The sequence below is a fragment of the Mixophyes fleayi genome, chromosome 5, assembly GCF_038048845.1.
Source record: "Mixophyes fleayi isolate aMixFle1 chromosome 5, aMixFle1.hap1, whole genome shotgun sequence".
NCBI classification, from domain to species: Eukaryota; Metazoa; Chordata; class Amphibia; order Anura; family Limnodynastidae; genus Mixophyes; species Mixophyes fleayi.
In genome coordinates this window covers 174241069-174267771 of record NC_134406.1, presented here as the reverse complement: position 1 = coordinate 174267771, position 26703 = coordinate 174241069, and the positions used below count along the sequence as shown (strand labels likewise).

The window sequence follows — 26703 nt, the reverse complement described above, 5'->3', positions numbered from 1 at the left end:
TATTTATTTATGTTTGCAACTACAGAGAACTATAAAAATGTATACCTAAATAAACTATATTACCTGACAACACACATTTATTAGAAGAAGCAATGATGTATAAAATAACAAAAAAATATTATAATAAAAATTAAGAACATATAAAAAAGGTTATAACTGAATAATGCAAATAATGGATAATTCTATTTTTTGTAAACATTTTAGTAATGCAGCCAGGTATTTATATCTATTAGTGGGCAGCACAGTGGCCTAGTGGTTAGCACTTCTGCCTCACAGCACTGGGGTCATGAGTTTGATTCCCGACAATGGCCTTATCTGTGTGGAGTTTGTATGTTCTCCCTGTGTTTGCGTGAGTTTCCTCCGGGTGCTCTGGTTTCCTCCCACACTCCAAAAACATATTGGTAGGTTAATTGGCTGGTATCAAAATTGACCCTAGGCTCCCCCTCACTGTCTGTCTGTTTGTGAGTGTGTCTATATTAGGGAATTTAGACTGTAAGCTCCAATGGGGCAGGGACTGATGTGAATGAGTTCTCTGCACAGCGCTGCGGAATTAGTGGCGCTATATAAATAAATGATGATGATGATGATATATGAGGTTTCACATTCAATACTACATGATATCTTAAAATGACAGAGTAAATGAGTGATTAGGGGAAGATTTATGAACAAACACTTATGATGAAAATGTGCTGTTAACCCAGGGAAATCTTTATTCATTAATCTAACTTGTTGTTTTCTGATTGGTTGATATGCTGTAGGTTTCAGTACATTTATACTATTTATACATTTAATTTAAATATATCCTTAGAGGACATATTCGCCCTAGAACTTTTTGTTCCCAAAGCTAATACAATTGGTTGCCATAAGTCCTCTTAACATCTTGTCTTGGCACCTTCGGCAATTCTCCAAGCACATGTGGTAAAATCATTGACTTCATCTTGGTAATGATGGGATCTCATTAATGTGAAACCCACAATGTACTGTTACTTAATGGAAGGCAAAGGGTTTGGGGAAATATCCTAAAGTCAGACATAACCTTTCAAGGTCTTTAAGTCAGGCATAACCTTGATCCTTTCTATAATAAAGTGACAAGTGAGTTTTGTAATGTGTAAACATGGATGGAAGATGCCATATGTTCTGTACGGAACACAAAACAGGTTTTTAACTTTGTATATTCATTTGCAACAGAACTGAGTTTCCATGTCTTCCAAGTAAATGTACAAAGTGAAATCTATAGCAATAGACATATCCTGTAGATAACAGAAGTAACCAAAACTTCTGGTTCATTTAGGAAACTGCTGCCAGTAAAAAAAAAGCTATTTTCTTACTCTTACTCTCCTGCTTACTCTGCGAAAGGATGATTTGCATCATTTTGAAAAATAGGAATTTCCCCAACCTCCTGTTCCAGCTCATAAGCCATTATTTTTTTTGCCACTGTAGTTGTGCCATTGTTTCTAAAATGTTGCAAATGTGCCTTATAGTAACCAGCTATAATGAGTCAAATTGCATCATTTTAGTATCAGTGATATATTTGTCATATTGATGTATGACGTTATTGACTCTAGAGAAGGCTATGTGCTTCTGCTGTAGATTTATAATGTTCAGTGGAGTCTCCTAACATATTTATTCGTAAAATTTCTACTGAATGCTGAAACGAGACTTCATTGTACAAAGTCATATTGAAGAAAAAACTTTCTTGAAAATAAAAGGCACCCAATACATAACACAATGAATATTGTAAACAACATGTTAATGTGATAATTTTTACATTCCAGAGGTCTAATGTATTGTATTTTAAATGCTTTTAGAGAAAGTATAAATTTGCACATTTTGGATATCAATGTTCACAAAATTCACTGTAGATTGAAGATTTAATTTTGACACTTTTTAATTAATTAAAAACTGTTTAGAATTTGGTTGGAGTACTACAGCATGGCCAAGTCATAATATTTTAACTCAAGAATTGGTATTAATGTGCATCAATATAGCCAATGTTGCATCACAGGTACCCAAGTTAAGTCTTCCAACAGTAGCCTGGGAATATTTTATTGTACCCCTTCCCACCATCAATCTAGAAGGGTCTGATAAGCATATTTCCTGGCAATACACTGTGCCATGTTAAATGGTAAGTTTCTTGCTGAGAATTTGAGCAGCAGTATCCAAGGCATATTTTTTTTTAAAGAAAATAGACATTTTCTTCTGATGTGTTATTGTAAACAACATTGCAGCCCACTTTGAAAGAGATCTACATGTTGGTTCTATTTCAAAAAAGTCATCAAATTGAAGTCATTATTTGTTACCAATTGTTCACTTTCAAAAATATAGACTCCTCTTCTTACCATGGCACGATTATGCAAAACAACGGTGTGATTTTATTGGAGGTGTTGTTTTTGTATTTTGTAATAGAAATATACATTTAAATAGATGTATGCTACCCTAGCATGTTCCAAAATTACGCTTGTCTACTATAATGAAAATTATGGATTTAATATGCAGTGCATGGCATTTAGAATAGAACGGCAGAAGAGGAATACTTGGGGCCCGATTCATCAAGACACGCTTTCTGAGCACAATGTGTATTTGTTTAAAAACATACGTAAATCGAATCTGCGTACTCCCGAATTCAACAGGGAACAGGTCTGAAGATATGTGCGCTGATGAATTTGAGTGAGGTCTGCTCTGCGCTACTATCTGCAGGATACGTGCAATATCTATGTGAATTATAAATTTGCAAAAGATTGCACAGAAGAAAAAAAATAGAATTAATGTCACCTGTTAAAATATAGGCATAAATAATAAAACAGTTTTTTTTTATTTATTTTTTCTCATGATATTCATTTATTAGGAAGTTCTTAATGTCTACTGATCATAAAATACATTTTTGCAGCTGCTCCTCTTTACAAACATATATTATAGTATGTATACAAGACTGTCATCACTAGTAGTTAGGACTTACTAGCCTTGTAGCTAGAGATACGGCAGAAAAACAAGTAACTTTGCGATGCCCACAGCTTGATTTGGATGTGGCTGGATGTGCTCGAGTTTGACATCCCCTTACTGTCTGCTGACTACAGCCAAACATCCCTTCCCCACCCTGTTCACTCCCCAAATTGTAGTCTGTAGTAAGTGTCCTTTATGCTCAAAGACAGAACGGACCGGGCTGCGTACACTTTCATATGGTCCAGTTCTGGGTATGCGCAGAGTGATTTTGCATACGATATGCTGAAGTCAGCATACATGCCTTGATGAATCATGCCCTTATGTGTGTGATATGGCAAATAAAAATAAACGTACAGTGTTATTAATGGCATGGTGTACCTTATGGCAAAAAAGTAAATATTAAAAGTAATATCTCCAACAAGATGTAATACTCAGCGAACATATAATATGACATATAATATGACAAGTAATATGGACAAGATATAATACTGTATCCAGCAAAATAAAATATTCAGCACTATGTCCAGTAAATCCCTAGCAATATGCCGTGTTAAATGCCAAAATTTTACTCAGCAATCTATACAGGACTGTACCTAGCACTGTACACAGCATTTAGCACAATGTCCATAACTGTGCCCAGATAATCACTAGTCATCTTACTTGGCAAATAATTTATGTTCAGCAAAATGCTCAGAAATATTACTAGCAGCTTTCTTCTCCCATCAGGTCCCTAAAACAGCGTAAAGCGTTCCCCAGCAGCACTGGGTCACACAGATAGATATGTGTTGCTGTTTTCTGATTGGCCCAGATTTAAATGTTTTATCCACTTCGGCCAATGGAGCTATTCATGATCCCAATATCCACTGTATACATTCCCTCTGCAGCTTTCTGTTTTCCTAATCATACGGCATACATATTGAATTAAATAAATAGCCTAAAATAATTCAGTTCTAATTGAACCCATGGTTACATGATTATACAATTTAGATAATACATTATTAATATGAAAAATAAAAGAACAAGTAAAACACTGTGATGTGCAAAGTGAGGAAATTACTGCCAATGTACCTCTGCCACCCTAAGCTTGTGCCTAGGCGATCCTTTAATAAATCCTCCCTTGGTGGTGACCAATTGGAATCCAGGAGCTCTGTCACCTCTTACTTCATGTGATGGAGTAAATGATAGCGTGCCACCATGAAATCTTCACCAGTTTCCACACACAATGGGCAAACGTATGTATCATCATCACCATTTATTTATATAGCGCCACTGATTTCGCAGCGCTGTAGATGGAACTCATTCACAGCATCCCTGCCCCATTTGGGGTTACAGTCTAGATTCCCTAATATACACACACAGACACAGAGAGAGAGACTAGGGTCAATGTTGATAGCAGTCAATTAACCTACCAGTATGTTTTTGTAGTGTGGGAGGAAACCGGAGCACCCAGAGGAAACCCACGCAAACACAGGGGGAACATACAAACTCCACACAGATAAGGCCATGGTTGGGAATTGAACTCATGACCCCAGCGCTGTGAGGCATAAGTGCTATCCACATAGCCACCATGCTGCCCACATATGTACATATGTACATATACATATGTATATGTATGTGTATTTATATCAGCTATATAAAGCATGCCTCAGTGCACTGTACCCTAAATTAAGAATAAGTATAGTTGTCCAAAAATGCCACTCACAATGAAACTCCATGGGACTAAAAAGGGTGAGACTGAGTGAAATTTATCTTTTAACATTTCAGACTATAATTAACATCCCAAATTTGAATCTTCAGACTCCATCCAAAAGGGTTACATTTTACACTACATTGCCTAACTTGCACTAGACTGATGAAAGTTAATTGCTGATTGGTTAATTGTCCTTAATTACTGCATAATTTTAGATTATTAGTAAATAACCCTATGGGAGCATGACCACTGCTACAAAAGCACAGAGAGGAAGTTAAGTTATTATGGGGTCTATCATCAATTAGATGCACTACATCTAAATATGCATCGCTGCACATCGCAGTGATGCGTTTTTTTTGTACCGCTGAAATGCACCATGCTGGGGCTACTCTTGGAGCCCCGGTGAAATGACCCCTGTTCTGCGATCCAATTTCTCTACTTACCGGCAGCCTAGTGCTTCCGGTGACAGGAAGAAGTGCTGCGACTTACCATGTATCGGATTCTGCAAAGCCGAAACGGCTTCATCAGAATCCTATAGGAAATGACAGGCAACGCTATCCTGAGATGGTGTTACCTGTCCGTGCAATGCAAAGCTTGATCCAATGCAGAACATCGCAGTCCCCATAGTAATCTATGGGGTCTGCGATGCTGCACTGTGTCAGCAAGATCTAATATGTCAGCTGTCCAGCAAGACCTATTGCAAATGTTAATGCTTAGCCAATTCTCAGTAAGATGCTCATTAGCTGCAGCAATGCTCATTAAGTTACCTAGTAGAAAAAGTAATACATAACAATATGATCAGTAGCACAAGTAATCCCCAGTAAGATGTCCAATAGTAGCAGAAAGCACAGTAAGATACCCATCAGTAAAGGTAATGATTAGTAAGGTATTAGTCATTAGTATCATTAATGACCAGTTAAATGCCCATCAGTAGTAGTAATGTCCTGTAACATGTCCTTTAGTTTCATGTAATGCCCACTAAGAAGTCCATTAGCTGCCAGTAGAGGTAGTAGACCCAACAGTAGTGGTGGTAGGCAGCCAAAGCAATCACCAACCTGCCAATGTTTTCTCTTCTTGCTCCACTCTCCTGAACATCTGATTACAGTGCTAACAGCAGCTCTCACTGTCTCATATGAAGTTACATGAATGCTGTTGAAATATAAAGTAGTGAGTGAACTCTCACATCATGTCCAGTGTGACAGCTGCCTGCTATGGAGTTCTGCCCCTTGAAAATCATTCTTGCAATTTGGAGAAGGAAGAATATATAAATGATAAATTAAATAAAATAATGAAACAGTGAAAAAGCCAGGACATATCCTGGCACTGGATTGATCCTGGTCTGTCCTGAGAAATTGGGGACAGTTGACAGGAATGCATGTGCATGACTTTGCCAGCTAGCCGTTCAGTGGAATATCTCATGCTTGTTTTCAAGCTCTTTCTATTTGTGTCTAATTTAACCTTTTTTATCTCTCCCACTGGGACGATTATTAAAGAAAATGAAGTGGATTTTTAACAGATAGATTTTTTTTTTTAACAGATAGATAGATAGACCAGGACATATATGTCTGTGTACAGATGGATGGATACATAAAAATAAATAGTTAGATATAGATTATTTAGAATAAAAGCATGTTTAAGCATGTAAATTAGAAGGCCAGTCTTCACAGAAAGTTCAGTGAACTTACATTATTGCTTTCCCAACATTTATTTTCAAGAAGTGTACAGAATAAAACTACACAATACAGTTTTTCCTGTAGGCCTCAAATTGGTGGATTAGTCACAGGCAGGCCAACTGATACAGTCTGCAGTCCATTTTGATGGTTCGGCCTTTATATTACAATGACACGTAACCTATTTTGCCCCCCGCCCATGGAAATTCAAATGCATCTGTCGACTTGATAAAGCACTTGCCTGGAGGGAAGTATTGTTTACATTTTCTCTGCCTTCAGTGGAAAAGTGTGATTCTAATTATTTTTCCTCTGCTGAAAATTAATCCTGACCATCTTGTTTAGCATATTACTTTTTTATATCTATTGGAAAATTGAATTATGCTTTACATGAATGTTGGCACTCTTGTTTTATTTTATTTATTTATAGCTTCTGTAAAGCAAGTTACACTAAAATATTAAGGGGCTGGCTAGTATAAGTGGGGGTTGTTCTTTTTTATCTTTTGCAAAATTATCCTAATTCCTCACAATACAACAACTTCACATTCAGTTTAATGATTTGTGCAAGATACTCTATGTAAAATGTGTATTGTGTCTGCACAAAGTACATATTTTTCATTGATGAGCTAATCTGTTTCAGGAATGGCAGACTTAAAAAAAACAGACCAGTGTATGAATAGCAAAGTTCTATAGGTTTTTGTGATTGGTCAAAAAATATGTTTGTGTCTAGCTACAGTTTTATTATGCTATATGCAACAAGTACTTTATTGCGCAGCATTGTTTCTTAAATACGATCTTTTCCATCTGTAGCTGACAATAAATTGGTACAATTTGCACACACTACACCTTTGCCTGCAGTGTTTAGTGATGCCCTATTCCAACAACTCATCTTCACCTCTGTATGTTTCCCAGCCTTGATCCATATTTTTATTCAACATTTTATGTTTTGCTGTGGATTATATCACTATTAATTAATTAATTAATTAATTAAATGAAAAAAAATAATAAAAAAAATAATATATATATATATATATATATATATATATATATATATACATACATATGTTATAGTTTAGCAACTGGCAGTGAACAAATGACCCTACTAGCTAGACGTTAAAGAACTACAGTGGACATCTGATGATTCTGCTAATTATTAACATCAGCAGAAATTGATTAAATAGAGCCAAATAGGTCTACATGTTTTTTTGAACTTACCTCCAGAGGTTAGTGGAAGGTGGAAGCCATACCTTCTTTTAAAAAAAAAAGCTAATTTGGTCCAGCACAGAAAATAAATTGATAAATAAATAAATAGCATATTTATTGATGTTATGTTCAAATAACTTATTAGCAGAAACATTAATGTTGTTTATAAGTGGCTAACTGTTGTTCGGGAACATTTGTTTGTTTGTGGAGTGGCAGTTAATATCAAGTAACTTGAGCAAAATAAATGAGGGAGCAGAAGATGGACCTTCCAGATGGCCGTCTTTAGATAGTATAAATTAAAATCTCTCTCTCTCTCTCTCTCCTCTCTTTCTTTCTCTCTCTCTCTCTTCTCTCTATCTTCTCTCTCTCTCCTCTCTTTCTATCTCTCTCTCTCCCTCTCTCTCTCTCCTCTCTCTCTCTCTCTCCTCTCTCTCTCTCTCTTTCTCTCTCTCTCTCCCTCTCCCTCCCTTTGTTTTTCCCTCTCACTAGCTCAATAGTTCCTACCAATTTATATGGCATCAAATAATTGCAATCTGATTCATACTAGCTGTCAGTGGTTCATCAGCACATTCATGCCAATTCCATGATTTATAGTTGGCTGAACTAAACCGCTTAAGATTTACACATTTCTAGTGGCAACCTCAGGTTTATGGAAGGAGAAAGAGGATTTGACATATGATTCTAGAACAGATAAGTTAACTTATGATGTTTTGTCTGACTTTTAACATTGAATTGGACCAATGAATCTATGATGGTTATTCATCAACAAGGTCACTTCTGTAACAAACCTGCCTTTGCTTTTATGCTGTCTGAGGAGCTGTGCCCCTGTGTTTCCGCCTTTGCAAGCCACCTAGGTTATATTACCTCTTTTTAGATGCCTGCATCCCAATGGTCACTTATTATATATAATTTCCTGTATAGGTGCTTCCCGTAACGTATGAGTTCCCCTACGGTTGCATGCCTGTGATGTCATATACTTCTTTATTTAAACCCACTCATTATTTTGTCTGGTGCCTGAGCAACAGCTGAGTTACCATTTGTTGTGCACAAACATTTTTGTCTGACTCACTGTTAATGACCCTTCTTGTTTTTTGTTGCTTATGAGCATGGCCATGCCCAATTCTGAACCTTTTCTGTCTGTCCCAGCCTTGCCCTGCATATTGACTATGTCTTGTCCTTCTGTATAGTCAGCTACTGTCTAGTGAGCCAACTATTGTGGCACCCTGCATTGAAGCTCATGACTCCCTTCTGGGGGTCCTTGGTGTAAACAAGGATTCCCATTAGATTCCACACTTCAATGTAAATTACTAACAGCATAGTGGTTCCATATCTGGTGCAATGCATTAAAAGAAGTGTGGTACCCCCGACACTGACAGCACCACTGTTGCTCTGGTGCTTGCTCTATTAATGTTTTCTGAGGAAGAATTAGAGGAACAGGTAATTGAAGCCCCTAAAATCTCTACCAGTTGCCCACAGGTTAATAGCATGACAGCAGAATGGACCTGACACATATTACAGTGTTGCAATTGATTTCTCCATACAAATTACCATAAAAATGAATGTCACATGCTAAGTCTGTCATATTAACTGATTACCCTTTGGCTTCAATGTCTATATGGATGTAGAACAAGAGTCAGTTAATATGACCAACTAGTTTCTATAATGTTTCATGCTCATTCACTCTCCAATGCGGAAAGCCTATGGAAAACATTTCTGTTGACTTATGAGAGAAATCATCGAGCAATATTTGAAAAACAAGAGGAGGGTATCACATAAATAGCTTGGCTAATAGAATGGCTAATGATCATGCGCACTCAAATGCATTAACAAATATTATGGCTGTCTTTGTATCCAATTGTACTTGTATGGCTCTTAGGCAGCATTGTATGTATCTCTTGATTAAAGGTAGGTAATAACATTGTAATAACATTGTCACCAGACAGACAATGTTATTATTGAAAAACTTTTAATAGTTCTTAAATTTTACATAGATTTTTAAAAATATTAAGCAAAACTGAGCGGTATATTTATTATACTGCGGGTTTGAAATAGTGGAGATGTTGCCTATAGTAACCCTAAGATTCTAGTTATCATTTATTTAGTACATTCTACAAAATGACAGCTAGAATCTGATTAGTTGCTAGAGGCAACATATCCACTTTTTCTAACCCACAGTTTAGTAAATATATCCTTGAGTGTCCTGTAAAAACATATTCTAATTATTAGTTGACTTATTTTTTTAGATCACAGTATATGATTACATCTGGAAAAAGGTAACAACTGACATTCAGCATGTGGAGCATCATGATTCAACAAGTAATGGAGATAGCCCAAAAGACATAACTACACACATACTGATTTACACCATTCATCTAAGAGGCTTCCGGGACCTTTATCGACAGTTCCTCCGTCTACCCGATGGAGCTATTGTTGAGGTAAGTCCATCATATTTTATACTGTAAACCAAAGTGCACATGCACATTTTAAGCACTAACAGGATAATTATATGTAAGTGAAAAGAAATATATAGTAAACTTTGCACTATTGCAATATATTGGATAATATAACTTCTGGAATAAATATAAGGAGTATAAGGATTTAAGTGTACATTTTGACTCAATTTTGTAGCACATTCTCATTCAGTCCACAAATTAGGGTGTGTGGACCAAATCCAGATTGATATATATATAAATATATATATATATATATATATATATATATATATATATACCGGTATATATATATATATATTATATTAGCAACTTGAAAACTATTTTCCATTATAACTCATTATGTTCTAATTACATGGCCAGGAGGAACTACAGTAAGTAGTACAAAAGTATTGGGCTAACATAACAAACTTTGACTTAGTTAAACCTAAGCTAAAACTCCAGTTATGTTTAAAAAAGTAATTGAGAGCTCCACAAATGGTTAGAGTGCACTTAATGTATAGAAGCCTAATTACCTTATATCAGCTGTAGGTGGATGTTGAACTTACTGTACGTTCTGAACTATTGGCTAATAAATCATTTAAAATTGCTCTGTATGTGGCACTAAATTGTGTCACCATGGTTTGCTGATAACTCTAAGTATCTACTTTCTAAGTCATACCACTCATGATGTTAGCCACAGCCCTAAAAATGGTTTGAGTATTTTAGAAGGTAGAATAATTGTGAGTAATAGGTACTTTGATATCTCAACTGACACCAGAGTTCAACATATCAGAGCTATACAGCATGAGACCCCAGATATTAACTGACTAAAATAATGGACAAACATTAATATACCTCCCTTTAATTTTGGGACACTGGCCTTGAGGAACATTAAGCCAGCTGATTCCCAGTCTAGCTTGAGGTCTTAACCCTTATAAAAACTATATGCTACTCTAACTAACTAATCTCTACCTGACCTAATTAAATATTAATGTCCTATGCTAACTACTAATTAACTTAACCAACATTATAATAATACTAACCTATATTTATATTAACAAACTAACTAATCTATCTATACTATACTATACATGTTTAAATAAAATAAACTATCTACACAGCTGTCTTAAGGTATTCCTTCACAATAATAATAAAAACAAGGATAATATACTGTATCCTTTGTCCCATAGCCTGGGCGAAATTCTGTTTTATTGACCTCAAGGTTAAATGAATAATGCTTGTATGTAACTTTCATTTTTGGGTAGCTTCTAGTGTCAGGTCCAGATTCATGTTCTTGCTCCTTCTTTCTGTGGTACCCATTGCTGCAAAGCTCCACGTTCAGAACCTCTACAGCATTCTATCTGTTTAAAAGATATACACGTCTTCCATGAGTAATTGACTTAATTATTTTTATACTGGCAGACATGTGTGCCCAAAGGTACCCTCTTCCCCAGCATCTACGAAATTACAGGTATATTTTAAATAAGAAAAATATTGCATACAAAATAAAAGATGTTCAATTACAAATGGCCTGTGGGAAGTTGAGGGAATGTTTGCTGCCCATGAAAGTTTGTCTTCCTTGTTAGACTTGATACTTTAAATTGTCCAGTCCTTTTTAAGAAAAAACCTAATTAATATTCAATGATCAAGTGGTATTTTTATCACTGAATAATGTTATAATGTTTAGACCAGGTTAAAAGCTTGATTTGAAAGAAATAATGGGTTTGATTTACAGTTTGGCCAAAGCCCAATGGCTATCTTTAAAATTGTTTGTGCAGTAAAATGAAGGGTAAGTTTATATTAAACATTACTTGCAGTTGTGTCCACCTAAAGGCAGATTGGGGGCATGCAAGCACAATTTATGTAAAATAGGGATATGCACATGTAAGTGCAACCCCTGGCAGAGTCAGAACTAATGAGCTGTGGGCCCTGGTGCAGGGAAGCGGGAAGGAGACAACCGGTGCCCACAACTCACTAGATCCCCATGCAGCTGGTCCCATTATCTCCATGGGCTTCGTTGCACCGCACCTGCTGCACCAATGGTAGTTCTGCCACTGCCCCCTGGAGATGAAGCATTTCCACATGCACTTTAGTGCTTATAATCTGGGCTGGTTACCACTAATACAGGGGGACAAAGAATATGCTGTCCTTCTGTAAACATGGTATCAGCATCAGACTATGCCAAACTGGCCTAGTCACACTAAAACATGGAAAATCATAGAGTGAAGTCATTTTATCATAATGTGTGTCAGGCACAGCATGCTCAGTAGAAGGGGATTCAGGTCTTGCCCCCTTCTCCTTTTAAGAAAACCAATCCCATAAGGAATGTAATGCAGGCACTTCCCGGCCCCTCTGTGCTGTGGAAAATGGGGTAATGTATAAAATATAGACAAACATTAAGTTTATGGCAGCTATTAACTGCTTTGGTATGGTGATGCTTGTAGAACTATAAATACCATCATTTCCATGGCTGCCAAGCATGCTGACATGGGGCTCTGGAACATTTAGTTCCACAAACCTAGCTAATAGTAAAGACATGGACATTGATTATTGTAATTCTTTATTAGAAAGAAATTAATTTATAGACTGCAAGGGGTCTATATGTGAATAGCTAATCCGAGCGGTTTTATCAAGCTTTAGCGAGCAGCTCTTATTGGCTATTGGTGGACAGGCCCCCTTTAATGTATTTGTGTTGAGGCTCCACTAGGAATATGTTCTCATCACCTGAAAGGGTTTTGAAATTTTCTTCCCTATTGAATTATTCTTGGATTTATAGGACAGAACAAAATAAGATGCTTATGGATTTAGGCATACAATAAAGTTTGAACTGTTTAGGTGAATACCTATTTTTAATAAAGAATTGCAATACTCTGTGTCCAAGTTATTAATTAAAGTTGTTGAACAACATACTCCAGTGGGACCTGGTAATTCTACAAGTTTCAGCATGCGCAGATATTAAATGGCTAACAGGGCTTTCTGTGACTTGTTTGATAAACATTAACTGATAGCCAGAGCCATAACTTAAAATTCTAGCGCCTGGGGCGAGAAAGTCAAATGCCGCCCTCCTAGCACTCAATTTTAACCAAATGAACCTAAAATATTCCGAAATTGCGCCCCTTTCAGCTTTGCACCCTGGGCGATCGCCCCTGTTACACAGCCCTAGTTACGGCCCTGCTGATAGCATTAAATTAATTAATCTGTACCTATCTTTAATACATTACTCTGGCTCCCACAGCAAAGGGTGGTCAGAAATAGAACTAGGTTTATTCAGCAAATTAGCTTCCCTTTGGGGTAAAGTTTGCACATGTATTACAGGCCCAATTCCACTAGGGAATTCCATTTTGTGATGACAGTGCTGAGGCCTAGTGCACATTGTGACAGGGGAACCCCACACTGTGGGTCTCCGTGTCACAGTGTGACCAGCCAGCTTGCCTGTTTTGTAGTGGGACTGGACCACGCACCCTTAATCCCTCCTCAATAAGCACGTATGTTGCATCTGTATTCTTACATGTACATTCAGGCCACAAAATTGTGGCCTACCCTAGATGATAAATGATTTACATCATACATATAAGTAGTTAATAGCAAATTAAATCTCAGGTGATATTCCCACTGTTTGCTTTCCATAGGAGACACAGACCAGTAGTATGCGAAATGTGCATACTGGGTGAGTTTCCCAAATCTTTTCTACTTATGAATGAATTATATCTGTAATGTGAAATAGAACAAATGAGTAATGAAACAATACAACTCTAAAATATATTATAAACTGGGAAAAAAATGGTTTCTCTGGGGGTGAAATGTGGCACTCATAATACATGTAAAGAGTGTCAGCTTTCTGCTTTTTAAATGGTTGCTTATGTAGAAATTAAAAGACTGAAAGAGCGAGGGCTTAAAGCAGCTGAACGGTTATAACAACGGGCAGTTTTGAAAAACATTGCGGCACACATTACATTTATAAGAGTTGATTAAAGGGCATCTTACAAAATTTAGCATGTCAACTGTTGTGCCACTTTTGCTAAATGTATGTTTGTTTCTGAAGTGTTGCTATCTACATTAATAGATTGCATTTGCTATGATAACAGGTGACACAATAGGTCATATAATTAGAATTGCAATTCTAGCCCCAGGTTTATTTGATCTTTTTTTTTTTTAACTGTCCTGCCCATCTATCCTCCCTTAATAAAAACAAATTAGTTTCTCTGTATTCTTAGGCTTATGCTCCGGGTTGTTTTTGTCTTATAATCGAATTGGCTGTGAACTCCGCTTTTTTAACTAGTAAATTTAATGTCTTTGAATGTTACAAAATTAATACTAGGAAAAACTAAAATTCTCATCTTCATCAGCAAAGGTTACAGTATTTCCAGTGACACTTAATGGGTCAACAGCTCTCAATAAACAAGCCTATAAAGGGCAGGAGATTATACTTCTTCACACGTACTGTACAAGTAAATTAATTCAGATTTCCTATGCCTTTTAAGTTCTGACGGTACATTTTTATTAGGATAATTTCTCTATTCAAATGCAAACAACATCAGATGGTATTTTTTTTAAAAAATATTCCTGAACTATACTGTCTAATTCCGGTACTGCGTTTTGAATGACTAAATTGAATCAGTCTAAAGTACTTACAGTATATATTTATACATTCACAAGGATGTAAGATTTTTTTTATATTAACAGGATTCAAATTATTTTACATTGTATATTCATTTACTATACAACTAACACCTATTTTGTTGTTTGTTATCAACCATTTTATGGCAGCAATGTTTTATGAATATTACATATGTATATATATATATATATATATACATATATATATATATATATATATATATATATATATATATATATATATATATATATATATATATATGCCTAATTTAAATATAAAATAACAAATGTTGAGGACGTTTACCAGATTCACCAGAAAATTATCTGGCTTTTACTATCTATCTATCTATCTCTCTATCTATCTATCTATCTATTTATCTATCTTGTCTTTTAGTTTTAGTTTCCATTATTTAGTATGTATTTTTTTTGCATTACTTGTTTATTAAGACAATCCCTACCTATTTAATCTGGAAAATAGTTTCCTTCAAATTTGTTACATTTAGGCTGTTAACACTAATAATACTATTCTTTTCCCTAAAGAGTTGATGAATCATAACAAGTTTATTTTAGTATTTTTGCTAAATGTTGAGTAAAAGTGATAAAGAATAATATAAAGTTATTGGCAAACATGTTTAACAAAACATTGATACAAATGGTAAATGACGGTTATGTGGACTGGATTTTATATATTTTTATAAAAAAAATAATCTTTCACTTCTTTATTATACATTTTGAGTAAATAGGCTTTAATTTTGTTGAGAGATGTATGCAGTGTTAGAAAAATACATTCATAGCCCCTGTGGGATACTTAACAATGATGTTATTGCTATTTGATATCAGTAACAGTAAGTATAAAAATGATGTTTATAATCACATTAGGTTCTTTAGGTTTAGGTTATAAGCCTTTGCACAGAAGATATTTTCAAATATTAAATCTTAGAAATGAAGTACATTCATGTTACAGTTGTGTCAGTAATAATGCAATTCACATCCAGAAATGGGTTTCCAACAATACATCTATTAGCCACGCAATAATCATTTATTTTTTTACTTTCAGAAAGATCATCTGCATTTTTGTACAACCACATCTATACATAATTGAGACACACACATTGCAACGACATTTATAACAGTCCGGATATTTTAAATCAGTTATTGGACCATTGATACATTTTGTCATTTGCATTTAGGCACCTAAGTTAGTTACACATTAGTACATTTGAAGAGACTTCATTTCTTTAACTTTACCTTTATTATTGCCAACTGTTCATTTTATATCTATTTTACCTACTGATATACAGTAGTGAGTCCTACATTTTCTTAGTAACTAAATATAGAGAATGTCCAGAGCTAAAACACACACACACATGAACATACATCTTTCCAAGTATGTAACACATTTCATCAAAAAGGTGTATTTTAAAACAACCGTCCTTATTTCCCCTAAATCCTTCCAGCATAATCAAATGACATTGCTAAAATCCTGAGTGAGAGAATACAGACTTTTGCCGAAATAACAACAGTTACTGATTGCGTACGTTGAGGGAAAACCAGTGAATGGGAAAATGCGGGTGAAGTAGAGGAAATTTTGAACAAAAAATGTAAAACAAAAATAAATGTCACAAAGAAAAAAAATGGTTGACATTCACAAGTAAATAAAAAATATTGAAACATAAAAATAAATAAAATCTGAATGAAAATTCCTTGAAATGACAGCTACTGTATGTCTCTCATACTTTAATGATAAGGTATTCTTCATCAAAGGTAATAGCTAATGCCTGATCTGTGCAGCCAACAATTTTTAGGGAAATGTTTTTTCGTATAGGTGAGCATACAGGAACACCACTTCTTAATTAGACCCCTACAACTACACAACAACCACCGGCACACGCAGGGGGGGTTTCTGAGTCTCTAGAAACCCCCCCCTGCGCTAACTAAGTGGCCACTGTCCTATACAGCAGCCGCGGTGCTGTCAAAGAAGCGTCCGCGGCGGTGCTGTATTGTATACAGCACCGCTGCGGATGCTTCTTAGACAGCGCCGCGGCTGCTGTATAGGACAGCGCTGGCGACACGGAGCTGCTGCGCATGCGCGGGCGCATGCGCAGCAGCTCTCTTTTGTTTTGTTTTTTTTGGGTCGGCGGGGGTAAACCCCCCCCCCCCGACAATCCTCCGTGCGCCCCTGACAACTGTGTCTATTGTTAGGTATGTAGCATAAGTGCACATTTTCATTTAAGCATGACTTTAATTGCTATCTATGCTTCACTTAGATCTTTGGAGATTTCAGTGGCATAAACCTGTTACCTAATGAAATAAGCAATGCCGTGGAAGAACATGTTAACCAACTCTATTCTCCAGTGTGTGATGATGTCACGATGGATCTGCAAGAGAGGAAACAAGTACAGGAAGCAGCTGAGGAGGTAATATTACATTGTAATTTATGCTAAAATGACTTCTTGTGATCTCGTACCTTCAGATCTGGCCTACAAAACCAAAGCACCAAGGAACCAATGACTAGTAAATGACAGGTACCAAATCTTTTATGAACCACAAAAATTATGAACTTGCAATTTTTCTCCGCTTCACTGTTTTTGGAAACACGCCTTTAAATCAATTTATGACTTGCTTTGATGATGTGCAGATAATCCTGACAAGGTGCTCTGTAGTAACGCCACATAAAGCCAAACCTACTTCCACTTTAGTAAAACTACTTCACTAATTTTATCTATTATGTTTTCTCTAAGGAAACATGGTTGGCTTATTTCTTAAGCTATTATCATGAGTGTTAGGGGATAATGGGGCTGTCTTTTTCACATGTCACTTTTTGTGTTTGAAAGTTTTTAATACATTAAAGTGTGCTTATAAATGTGCTTTCCCAAAGGAAGTGGACTGAAAGGTGTTAAATGAATAATTCATGCAAAATTTAACAGAATCTGCCTTTTACAGAATGGAAACAAAGGGGTAGTCCTTGAAACTTAGGGGCTCAAGTGGAGTTGACCGCAAATTGCATTTTTGGCATACAATAGCCTATTTTTTCCCTCTGGGCATACTCACAAACCACTAGTTTTTTAACCAGGGGTGATGAGGGAGGGGGGGTGAGCATGTATAAAGAACTGGGGCCCAGACCTGCCTGGGGGCCCTTGCCTGTCTGTGTATTGGGAGGAGTTCCCATTCTGGTGTGGCCCTGCCCCCATTGAAGACTATGTACATCCTGTACTGGGGCCTGATATTTCTCTTGGCAGCCCTGTTCATAACTAGTGTGTTGAGCATTGGCGCAGAAGTAAAAAAGAGCATTATAAGCCAAAAGCTCAATATGCGTTCAACTCAACATGAACCCCTTAGTAAGCTGGACTTTGAACTTATGTTTTTTAATCTTTCCAGTATGTACATTTTAAAATGTATCTGACAACGTGTCAAGCTAGGCGCAGAGTGATTTAATGTGGCAGCACCAAGTACTGGGAAGCTACAATGAGCTGAGTATAAGTAGCACAATTGCTGAAATAAAGAAGCATTGTGAGTCTGCATTTTTTTGCAGTTGTTAAATGAGCTTTACTGAATACTATTGGGCTAGTACCTGTAGGTAAAAAGTTTAATATATAATTCTGCCAAATAAATAAACACTAGCAAAAAAGATGCAAACTCATCAAGTTCTGAGAATGTTTGGGTAATAAAGAGGAAGCTGACACAGTGGCAGGCAGTTGGTTAGATCTGCCATGATCATTCAGAGAATACTTTCCAGACCCTTCCCCCATTTCAGCTTTTCCTTGTTCTTACATATTGGCACAGTCTATTTAGCTTAATTAAAAAAAACAACTTAAAAAATAGACAAAATCAGCAGCATAAATCTATCCTGGCAGAAGGGCAAGTGGCACTACAAGAAGGAAAATTTATTGGAGATATTTCCATTATTCCTATGTGCATAAGCACCATTTGCCCTAATGCGCATTGTATCTTACACAATCTCAAAAAAAACCCTTGATGACACCAATGTACACCTCTTGAGCAACAAAATCAGCACAACACATAATTTCCTATGGAACAAAATCACCCACTTTACTGGGGACACTGGAGTTGATGGACATAAGCACCCCAGTCAGTTTATGGGACAAGGGAGTAATGGTGTTAAAGTATTATAATTGTGCTTGCTCTGCTGCAATAGCAGGATCTAAATAGTGTGTCAACTATTACTAATGATGAAAAGTGGGCATAAATTTGATCCCAGAAGATGTCGACTGTCCAACTCCTAAAGTATTTATGTAGTGGACAAGACATTCATAGAGGCATTGTTCATTTTAAACAATAAAGTGAAAGGTAAAATATGTTTACAATAAAATTATTTGTACAAAATACACAAATTTTAAATAATTTTACAAAGCACAAACAGTTAATAATGCCTCATTTAAAATATATTTTTAAAAAAAGCCATAAAATGCATACTCCACTCCTACCAAATATGCTAAACAACTCTAAGGGGTATATTCATACCAACCTTAATGAAAATCTGCAATCTCTCTCTCTCTCACTCCTGGGAGTATATGTACTAAACTGCGGGTTTGGAGATGTTGCCTATAACAACAAATCAGATTCTAGTTATCATTTATTTAGTACATTCTACAAAATGACAGCTAGAATCTGACTGGTTGCTATAGGCAACTTCTCCACGCAAGGTCAGGTGGTGCTGTATATCGCCCTGAGCAATTTGAACTCTAGGCTACTGATATACACTATGAATTGGATTTAATGCCCTTATTTAAATCCTTTATCCATGTTGTATCAGCTCCAATTGTACAAATATATTTGTCAGGTGTGAGTTTCATAGTTTTACAAATAGGTTGACTTTGGTAATGAGTGTGGGTTGCAATATGCAAGGAAAAAAATCTGAAACTTACCAGAGATATTTTTGGACTTGAAGTAGCCCCTCTTGTCTTCTAACCTCCACCAGAACTATGAAGCCCACTTGGAATGTAACAAAGTTTATATTGCTTTGTGAAGTATTAATATATCATTTAAAATTTTCCACAACTTACATCACATTGCATTCAAGAAGGAAGAGGAAAGTGCATGGAAACTTAAAGCTTCATAAACCAGAGTATGTGGAGAGTAGCACAATGGCATGGTTATAGAAGTCTTAAAGCCAGTAATTGAGTATAATCTGATTTGATATTGAAGATTTTATAACCATTGCATTATGCTTTTAGTGATTGTGTGCATGTTTTTGGTATATACTTTGCCAGTTAATAGAGTGTGTGAGTAAATTTATCATCACACTTTACTTTCAAACTGGCAAGCAGTGGGTTACCTGTTTTGACCGTTGCCTTATAGCTACATGCATTACCTATTAAAATGTATTTTTTGCGTTCAGTTGCCTTTTTACAATAATTAAATAATGTATTAAAACCAAAATAGATGAAACATTAAAGGATTCAATACAAGCTGCTCTCTGTAGTAAATAATTAATTTCCATGTTCTGATTTACAATGATTGAATCCTCTGTAACATATGCAACACATACAAGAGAGCAAAAATAGTCAAGCATGTATATCACACTTCTGCAGGAATTTACTATGGAAAGCAGAAGTAAATTCACATTATATTGAGAATTGTAAATTAAATGTAATTAAACGTGTCCATTATAGGAGATCGTCTAAAGCTGCATCTTTAAGCAATTACAATGCTCTGCAAAAAAAAATGCACTCTAAAAGTCATATTCTTAATGATTGTTATATTTTATTTTTAGTTTACCATTCATATGCATCATTAAGAATGGAACAACCGGGATCATAATGTTCAAAACAACTGGATACGCTCAGATGAGATCTACATAGAAATAAATCACCAAGATGCAAGAAAGGCAACTTCAGTTTCTCTTGTAACACCTGCTGGAAAAGTAGCAGAGCCAGACTGTAGACTTTTCTATAGAACTCTCCTAACATCCTCAGTAACTAAATAATGATAGAGAAACACCAAGCAGCTCAGTCTTTTCTGATTTTTGTTTTGTTCTGATGTTTGCTGAAGCTCATATAACTAAAACCCTTTCGCTATTGTTATGGAAAAAAAAGAATAAATAAAAACAAATTACAGAAAGACAATACCAACATTCTGCTATATTAATTATAACGATTCCTACAATTATTATATATACAACTCAGCTTACTATTCCTGTACTCGAGGTCTGTAAAATGGTGTGCAATATTATTTTATTTTCCCTTTGTATTTGTCTAATTTAAATATTACAGAATTAATGCATACACTATTTTTCTTACAGGACTTTACCTAGTGTCTGTGATCAGGGGAGGGTTGGCTGATTTCAGCCCGGGGGGCAAACACACAGCAGCGGCCCCTCCTTAAAGGGTGGTTTTTGGTGCAATATATATTTATCTATATAAAAAGAGGCTATTGTAGTGTTGCCTAATCCATATATATATTTTATGCCCAGGCCCAGAGCTGGATTAAGGCTCTGGGGGGCCTGGGCACTTTAGACTGGGTAACCCCCTATGATGAAGCATGGTTATCATTTTAGACAAATACACAGGCAATACTGTGTTGCTGGTTGTCTGGATCCTGTAACATTGGAGGCCCTATTTGGAAAAAAAAATGGGTACATAAAATTTAGAAAACTCCAACAAGTCCCAGTGTTAAATCAAAAGCACCCATGTTTTATAATTAGGCCTCCCTTCAGCCACAACAATTTAAAATAATAATATTCATATTTGCTAAATAGATCTCTTTCCCTCCAACAAACCCTGACATTAGATAGCAAACACATTTAATATATAAACCTATTTCCCTCCCCTTAAACAGCCCCAGCATTATTTTAAATAACATTTACGTCTAACAAATATAACCATTCCCCACAATAATCCCAGGCATTAAATAATTCATAATCACATTTAATAAATAGACCTCATTCTCCCCAAACAGCCTCACAATTATTAATAGCTCAGCACCCCAGCATTAACTTAAAGGTGCAATTACTCCATCTTAAATTCATAGGACCCACTATTAAATTAAATTGTCCCACCATCACTCCACAAATAAAATAGCACCCAATAATTAGTCCTCACCTGCACTCCTCAATTAAATTGATAGCCTACCTCCCACATTATATTAAGACCCCCTCCCTCACACACACTACATTCCTAGACTGGTCATTCCCACACACAATACATTCACATACTGCCCCCCCTACACACACAAATACATTCATATACTGTCCCCCTACACACACACACACACACACACACACACACACACACACACACACACACACACACACAATACATTCATATACTGGCCCCCACAAACACACAATACATTCATATACTGCCGCCCCCCCCGTACACACACAATACATACATATACTGGCCCCCACAAACACACACAATACATTCATATACTGCCGCCCCCCCTACACACACACAATACATACATATACTGCCCCCACAAACACACACAATACATTCATAAACATGCCATCCCCCCTCTACACACACAATACATTCATATACTGGCCCCCACAAACACACACAATACATACATATACTGGCCCCCACAAACACACACAATACATTCATATACTGCCGCCCCCCCTACACACAGAATACATACATATACTGCCCCCACAAACACACAATACATTCATATACTGGCCCCCACAAACACACAAATACATTCATATACTGGCCCCCACAAACACACACATTCTTATACTGGCCCCCACAAACACACAAAATACATTCATATACTGGCCCCCACAAACATACACAATACATTCATATACCGGCCCCCACAAACACACACAATACATACATATACAGCCCCCACAAACACACAATACATTTATATACTGGCCCCCACAAAAACACACATACATTCATATACTGGCTTCCACAAACACACACAATACATTCATATACTGGCCCCCACAAACACACACAATACATTCATATACTGCCGCCGCCCCTACACACACAATACATTCATATACTGCCGCCCCCCCTACACACACAATACATATATATACTGCTCCCACAAACACACACAATACATACATATACTGGCCCCACAAACACACAATACATACATATACTGCCCCCACAAACACACAATACATACATATACTGGCCCCACAAACACACAATACATACATACATATACTGGCCCCACAAAAACACAATACATTCATATACTGCCACCGCCCCTACACACACAATATATTCATATACTGCCACCGCCCCTACACACACAATATATTCATATACTGCCGCCCCCCTACACACAATACATACATATACTGCCCCCACAAACACACAATACATTCATATACTGGCCCCCACAAACACACACATACATTCATATACTGGCCTCCACAAACACACACAATACATTCATATACTGGCCCCCACAAACACACACAATATATTCATATACTGCCGCCGCCCCTACACACACAATACATTCATATACTGCCGCCCCCCCTACACACAATACATACATATACTGCTCCCACAAACACACACAATACATACATATACTGGCCCCACAAACACACAATACATACATATACTGCCCCCACAAACACACACAATACATTCATAAACATGCCATCCCCCCTCTACACACACAATACATTCATATACTGGCCCCCACAAACACACACAATACATTCATATACTGGCCCCCCACAAACACACACAATACATTCATATACTGGCCCCCACAAACACACACAATACATTCATATACTGGCCCCCACAAACACACACAATACATTCATATACTGCCGCCCCCCTACACACACAATACATACATATACTGCCCCCACAAACACACAATACATTCATATACTGGCCCCCACAAACACACAAATAAATTCATATACTGGCCCCCACAAACACACACATTCTTATACTGGCCCACACAAACACACAAAATACATTCATATACTGGCCCCCACAAACATACACAATACATTCATATACTGGCCCCCACAAACACACACAATACATACATATACTGCCCCCACAAACAAACAATACATTTATATACTGGCCCCCACAAACTCACACAATACATTCATATACTGCCGCTGCCCCTACACACACAATACATTCATATACTGCCGCCCCCCCTACACACACAATACATATATATACTGCTCCCACAAACACACACAATACATACATATACTGGCCCCACAAACACACAATACATACATATACTGCCCCCACAAACACACAATACATACATATACTGGCCCCACAAACACACAATACATACATACATATACTGGCCCCACAAAAACACAATACATTCATATACTGCCACCGCCCCTACACACACAATATATTCATATACTGCCGCCCCCCCTACACACAATACATACATATACTGCCCCCACAAACACACAATATATTTATATACTGGCCCCCACAAACACACACATACATTCATATACTGGCCTCAACAAACACACACAATACATTCATATACTGGCCCCCACAAACACACACAATACATTCATATACTGCAGCCGCCCCTACACACAATACATACATATACTGCTCCCACAAACACACACAATACATACATATACTGGCCCCACAAACACACAGTACATACATATACTGCCCCCACAAACACACAATACATTTATATACTGGCCCCCACAAACACACACATACATTCATATACTGACCTCAACAAACACACACAATACATTCATATACTGGCCCCCACAAACACACACAATACATTCATATACTGCTGCCCCCCCTACACACAATACATACATATACTGCTCCCACAAACACACACAATACATACATATACTGGCCCCACAAACACACAATACATACATATACTGCCCCCACAAACACACAATACATACATATACAGGCCCCACAAACACACAATACATACATATACTGGCCCCACAAACACACAATACATACATATACTGGCCCCACAAACACACAATACATACATATACTGGCCCCACAAACACACAATACATACATATACTGGCTCCACAAACACACAATACATATATACTGCCCCCACAAACACACAATACATACATATACTGGCCCCACAAGCACACAATACATACATATACTGGCCCCACAAACACACAATACATACATATACTGGCTCCACAAACACACAATACATACATATACTGGCTCCACAAACACACAATACATACATATACTGGCTCCACAAACACACAATACATATATATATATATACTGCCCCCACAAACACACAATACATACATATACTGCCCCCACAAACACACAATACATACATATACTGCCCCCACAAACACACAATACATACATATACTGGCCCCACAAACACACAATACATACATATACTGCCCCCACAAACACACAATACATACATATACAGGCCCCACAAACACACAATACATACATATACTGCCCCCATAAACACACAATACATACATATACTGCCCCCACAAACACACAATACATACATATACAGGCCCCACAAACACACAATACATACATATACTGCCCCCATAAACACACAATACATACATATACTGCACCCACAAACACACAATACATACATATACTGGCCCCACAAACACACAATACATACATATACTGCCCCCACAAACACACAATACATACATATACTGGCCCCACAAACACACAATACATACATATACTGCCCCCACAAACACACAATACATACATATACTGGCCCCACAAACACACAATACATACATATACTGCCCCCACAAACACACAATACATACATATACAGGCCCCACAAACACACAATACATACATATACTGCCCCCATAAACACACAATACATACATATACTGCCCCCACAAACACACAATACATACATATACTGGCCCCACAAACACACAATACATACATATACTGGCCCCAAAAACACACAATACATACATATACTGCCCCATAAACACACAATACATACATATACTGCCCCCACAAACACACAATACATACATATACTGGCCCCACAAACACACAATACATACATATACTGCCCCCACAAACACACAATACATACACATACAGGCCCCACAAACACACAATACATACATATACTGCCCCCATAAACACACAATACATACATATACTGCCCCCACAAACACACAATACATACATATACAGGCCCCACAAACACACAATACATACATATACTGCCCCCATAAACAAACAATACATACATATACTGCACCCACAAACACACAATACATACATATACTGGCCCCACAAACACACAATACATACATATACTGCCCCCACAAACACACAATACATACATATACTGGCCCCACAAACACACAATACATACATATACTGCCCCCACAAACACACAATACATACATATACAGGCCCCACAAACACACAATACATACATATACTGCCCCCATAAACACACAATACATACATATACTGCCCCCACAAACACACAATACATACATATACTGGCCCCACAAACACACAATACATTCATATACTGACCCCCTCTCACACAGATATTAATTTAGCACACTGACACTCACACAGACATTAATTTAGCATACTGACACTGACATACACAATATTAATATAATATAATACACCCCCCCCTGGCATTTAACTGGCTCAATTCTACGCGCTGTCAGTTTCTTCAGTCATGGGACGGTACCCGCGCGAGGTGCAACGCGCGAGCATAGAAAGTGGGAGTGAGGGGGGGACGGATCGTTAGGATCCACGGCCATGGCGGCCCGAAGTAATTTTTTTATGTCCGGTTCGGGGGACATGTGCCCCCCTGCCCCCCGGGCCAGCCCGCCCCTGTCTGTGATGTTACTAGTAAGTCTGAATGCACAGCTAAACATTTAGGGCCTCATTTAGAGTCGGACGCAAAGTCCATTTCAGAGGCAACCTGCATATTTCCACTGATGGGGCCTGCGCAGTAAGCAACAGTTCCCTGCAGTTCCGTCTGCTTTTCAGACCTGCAAAAACTACCCTAATCGGATCAAGACGCAGGTGGAACACACGTCAAAAAAGACAGAAAAAGTACAGCAGGAATTAGGTGGTGCAAGTAGTTAGCTAGCTGTGAGAACAGATCGCAGGTTGGTAAAGTATTACGAATGGGACACAAC

The 26703-nt window shown here is 37.1% G+C and overlaps 1 protein-coding gene across 1 annotated transcript in view; it reads left to right on the top strand.

Annotated features, from left to right (window-relative positions):
• The window catches only part of LOC142159499 (uncharacterized), a 35665-nt gene extending 15232 nt beyond the window's left edge, over positions 1–20433 (top strand). The window contains exons 3-5 of the mRNA XM_075214397.1: positions 9744–9935; positions 16817–16966; positions 20284–20433. Coding sequence (XP_075070498.1) covers positions 9744–9935; positions 16817–16966; positions 20284–20307 — 366 coding nt within the window. The 3' untranslated portion in view covers positions 20308–20433. The remainder of the gene's footprint in view (positions 1–9743; positions 9936–16816; positions 16967–20283) is intronic.
• Positions 20434–26703: the final 6270 nt, after the last annotated feature.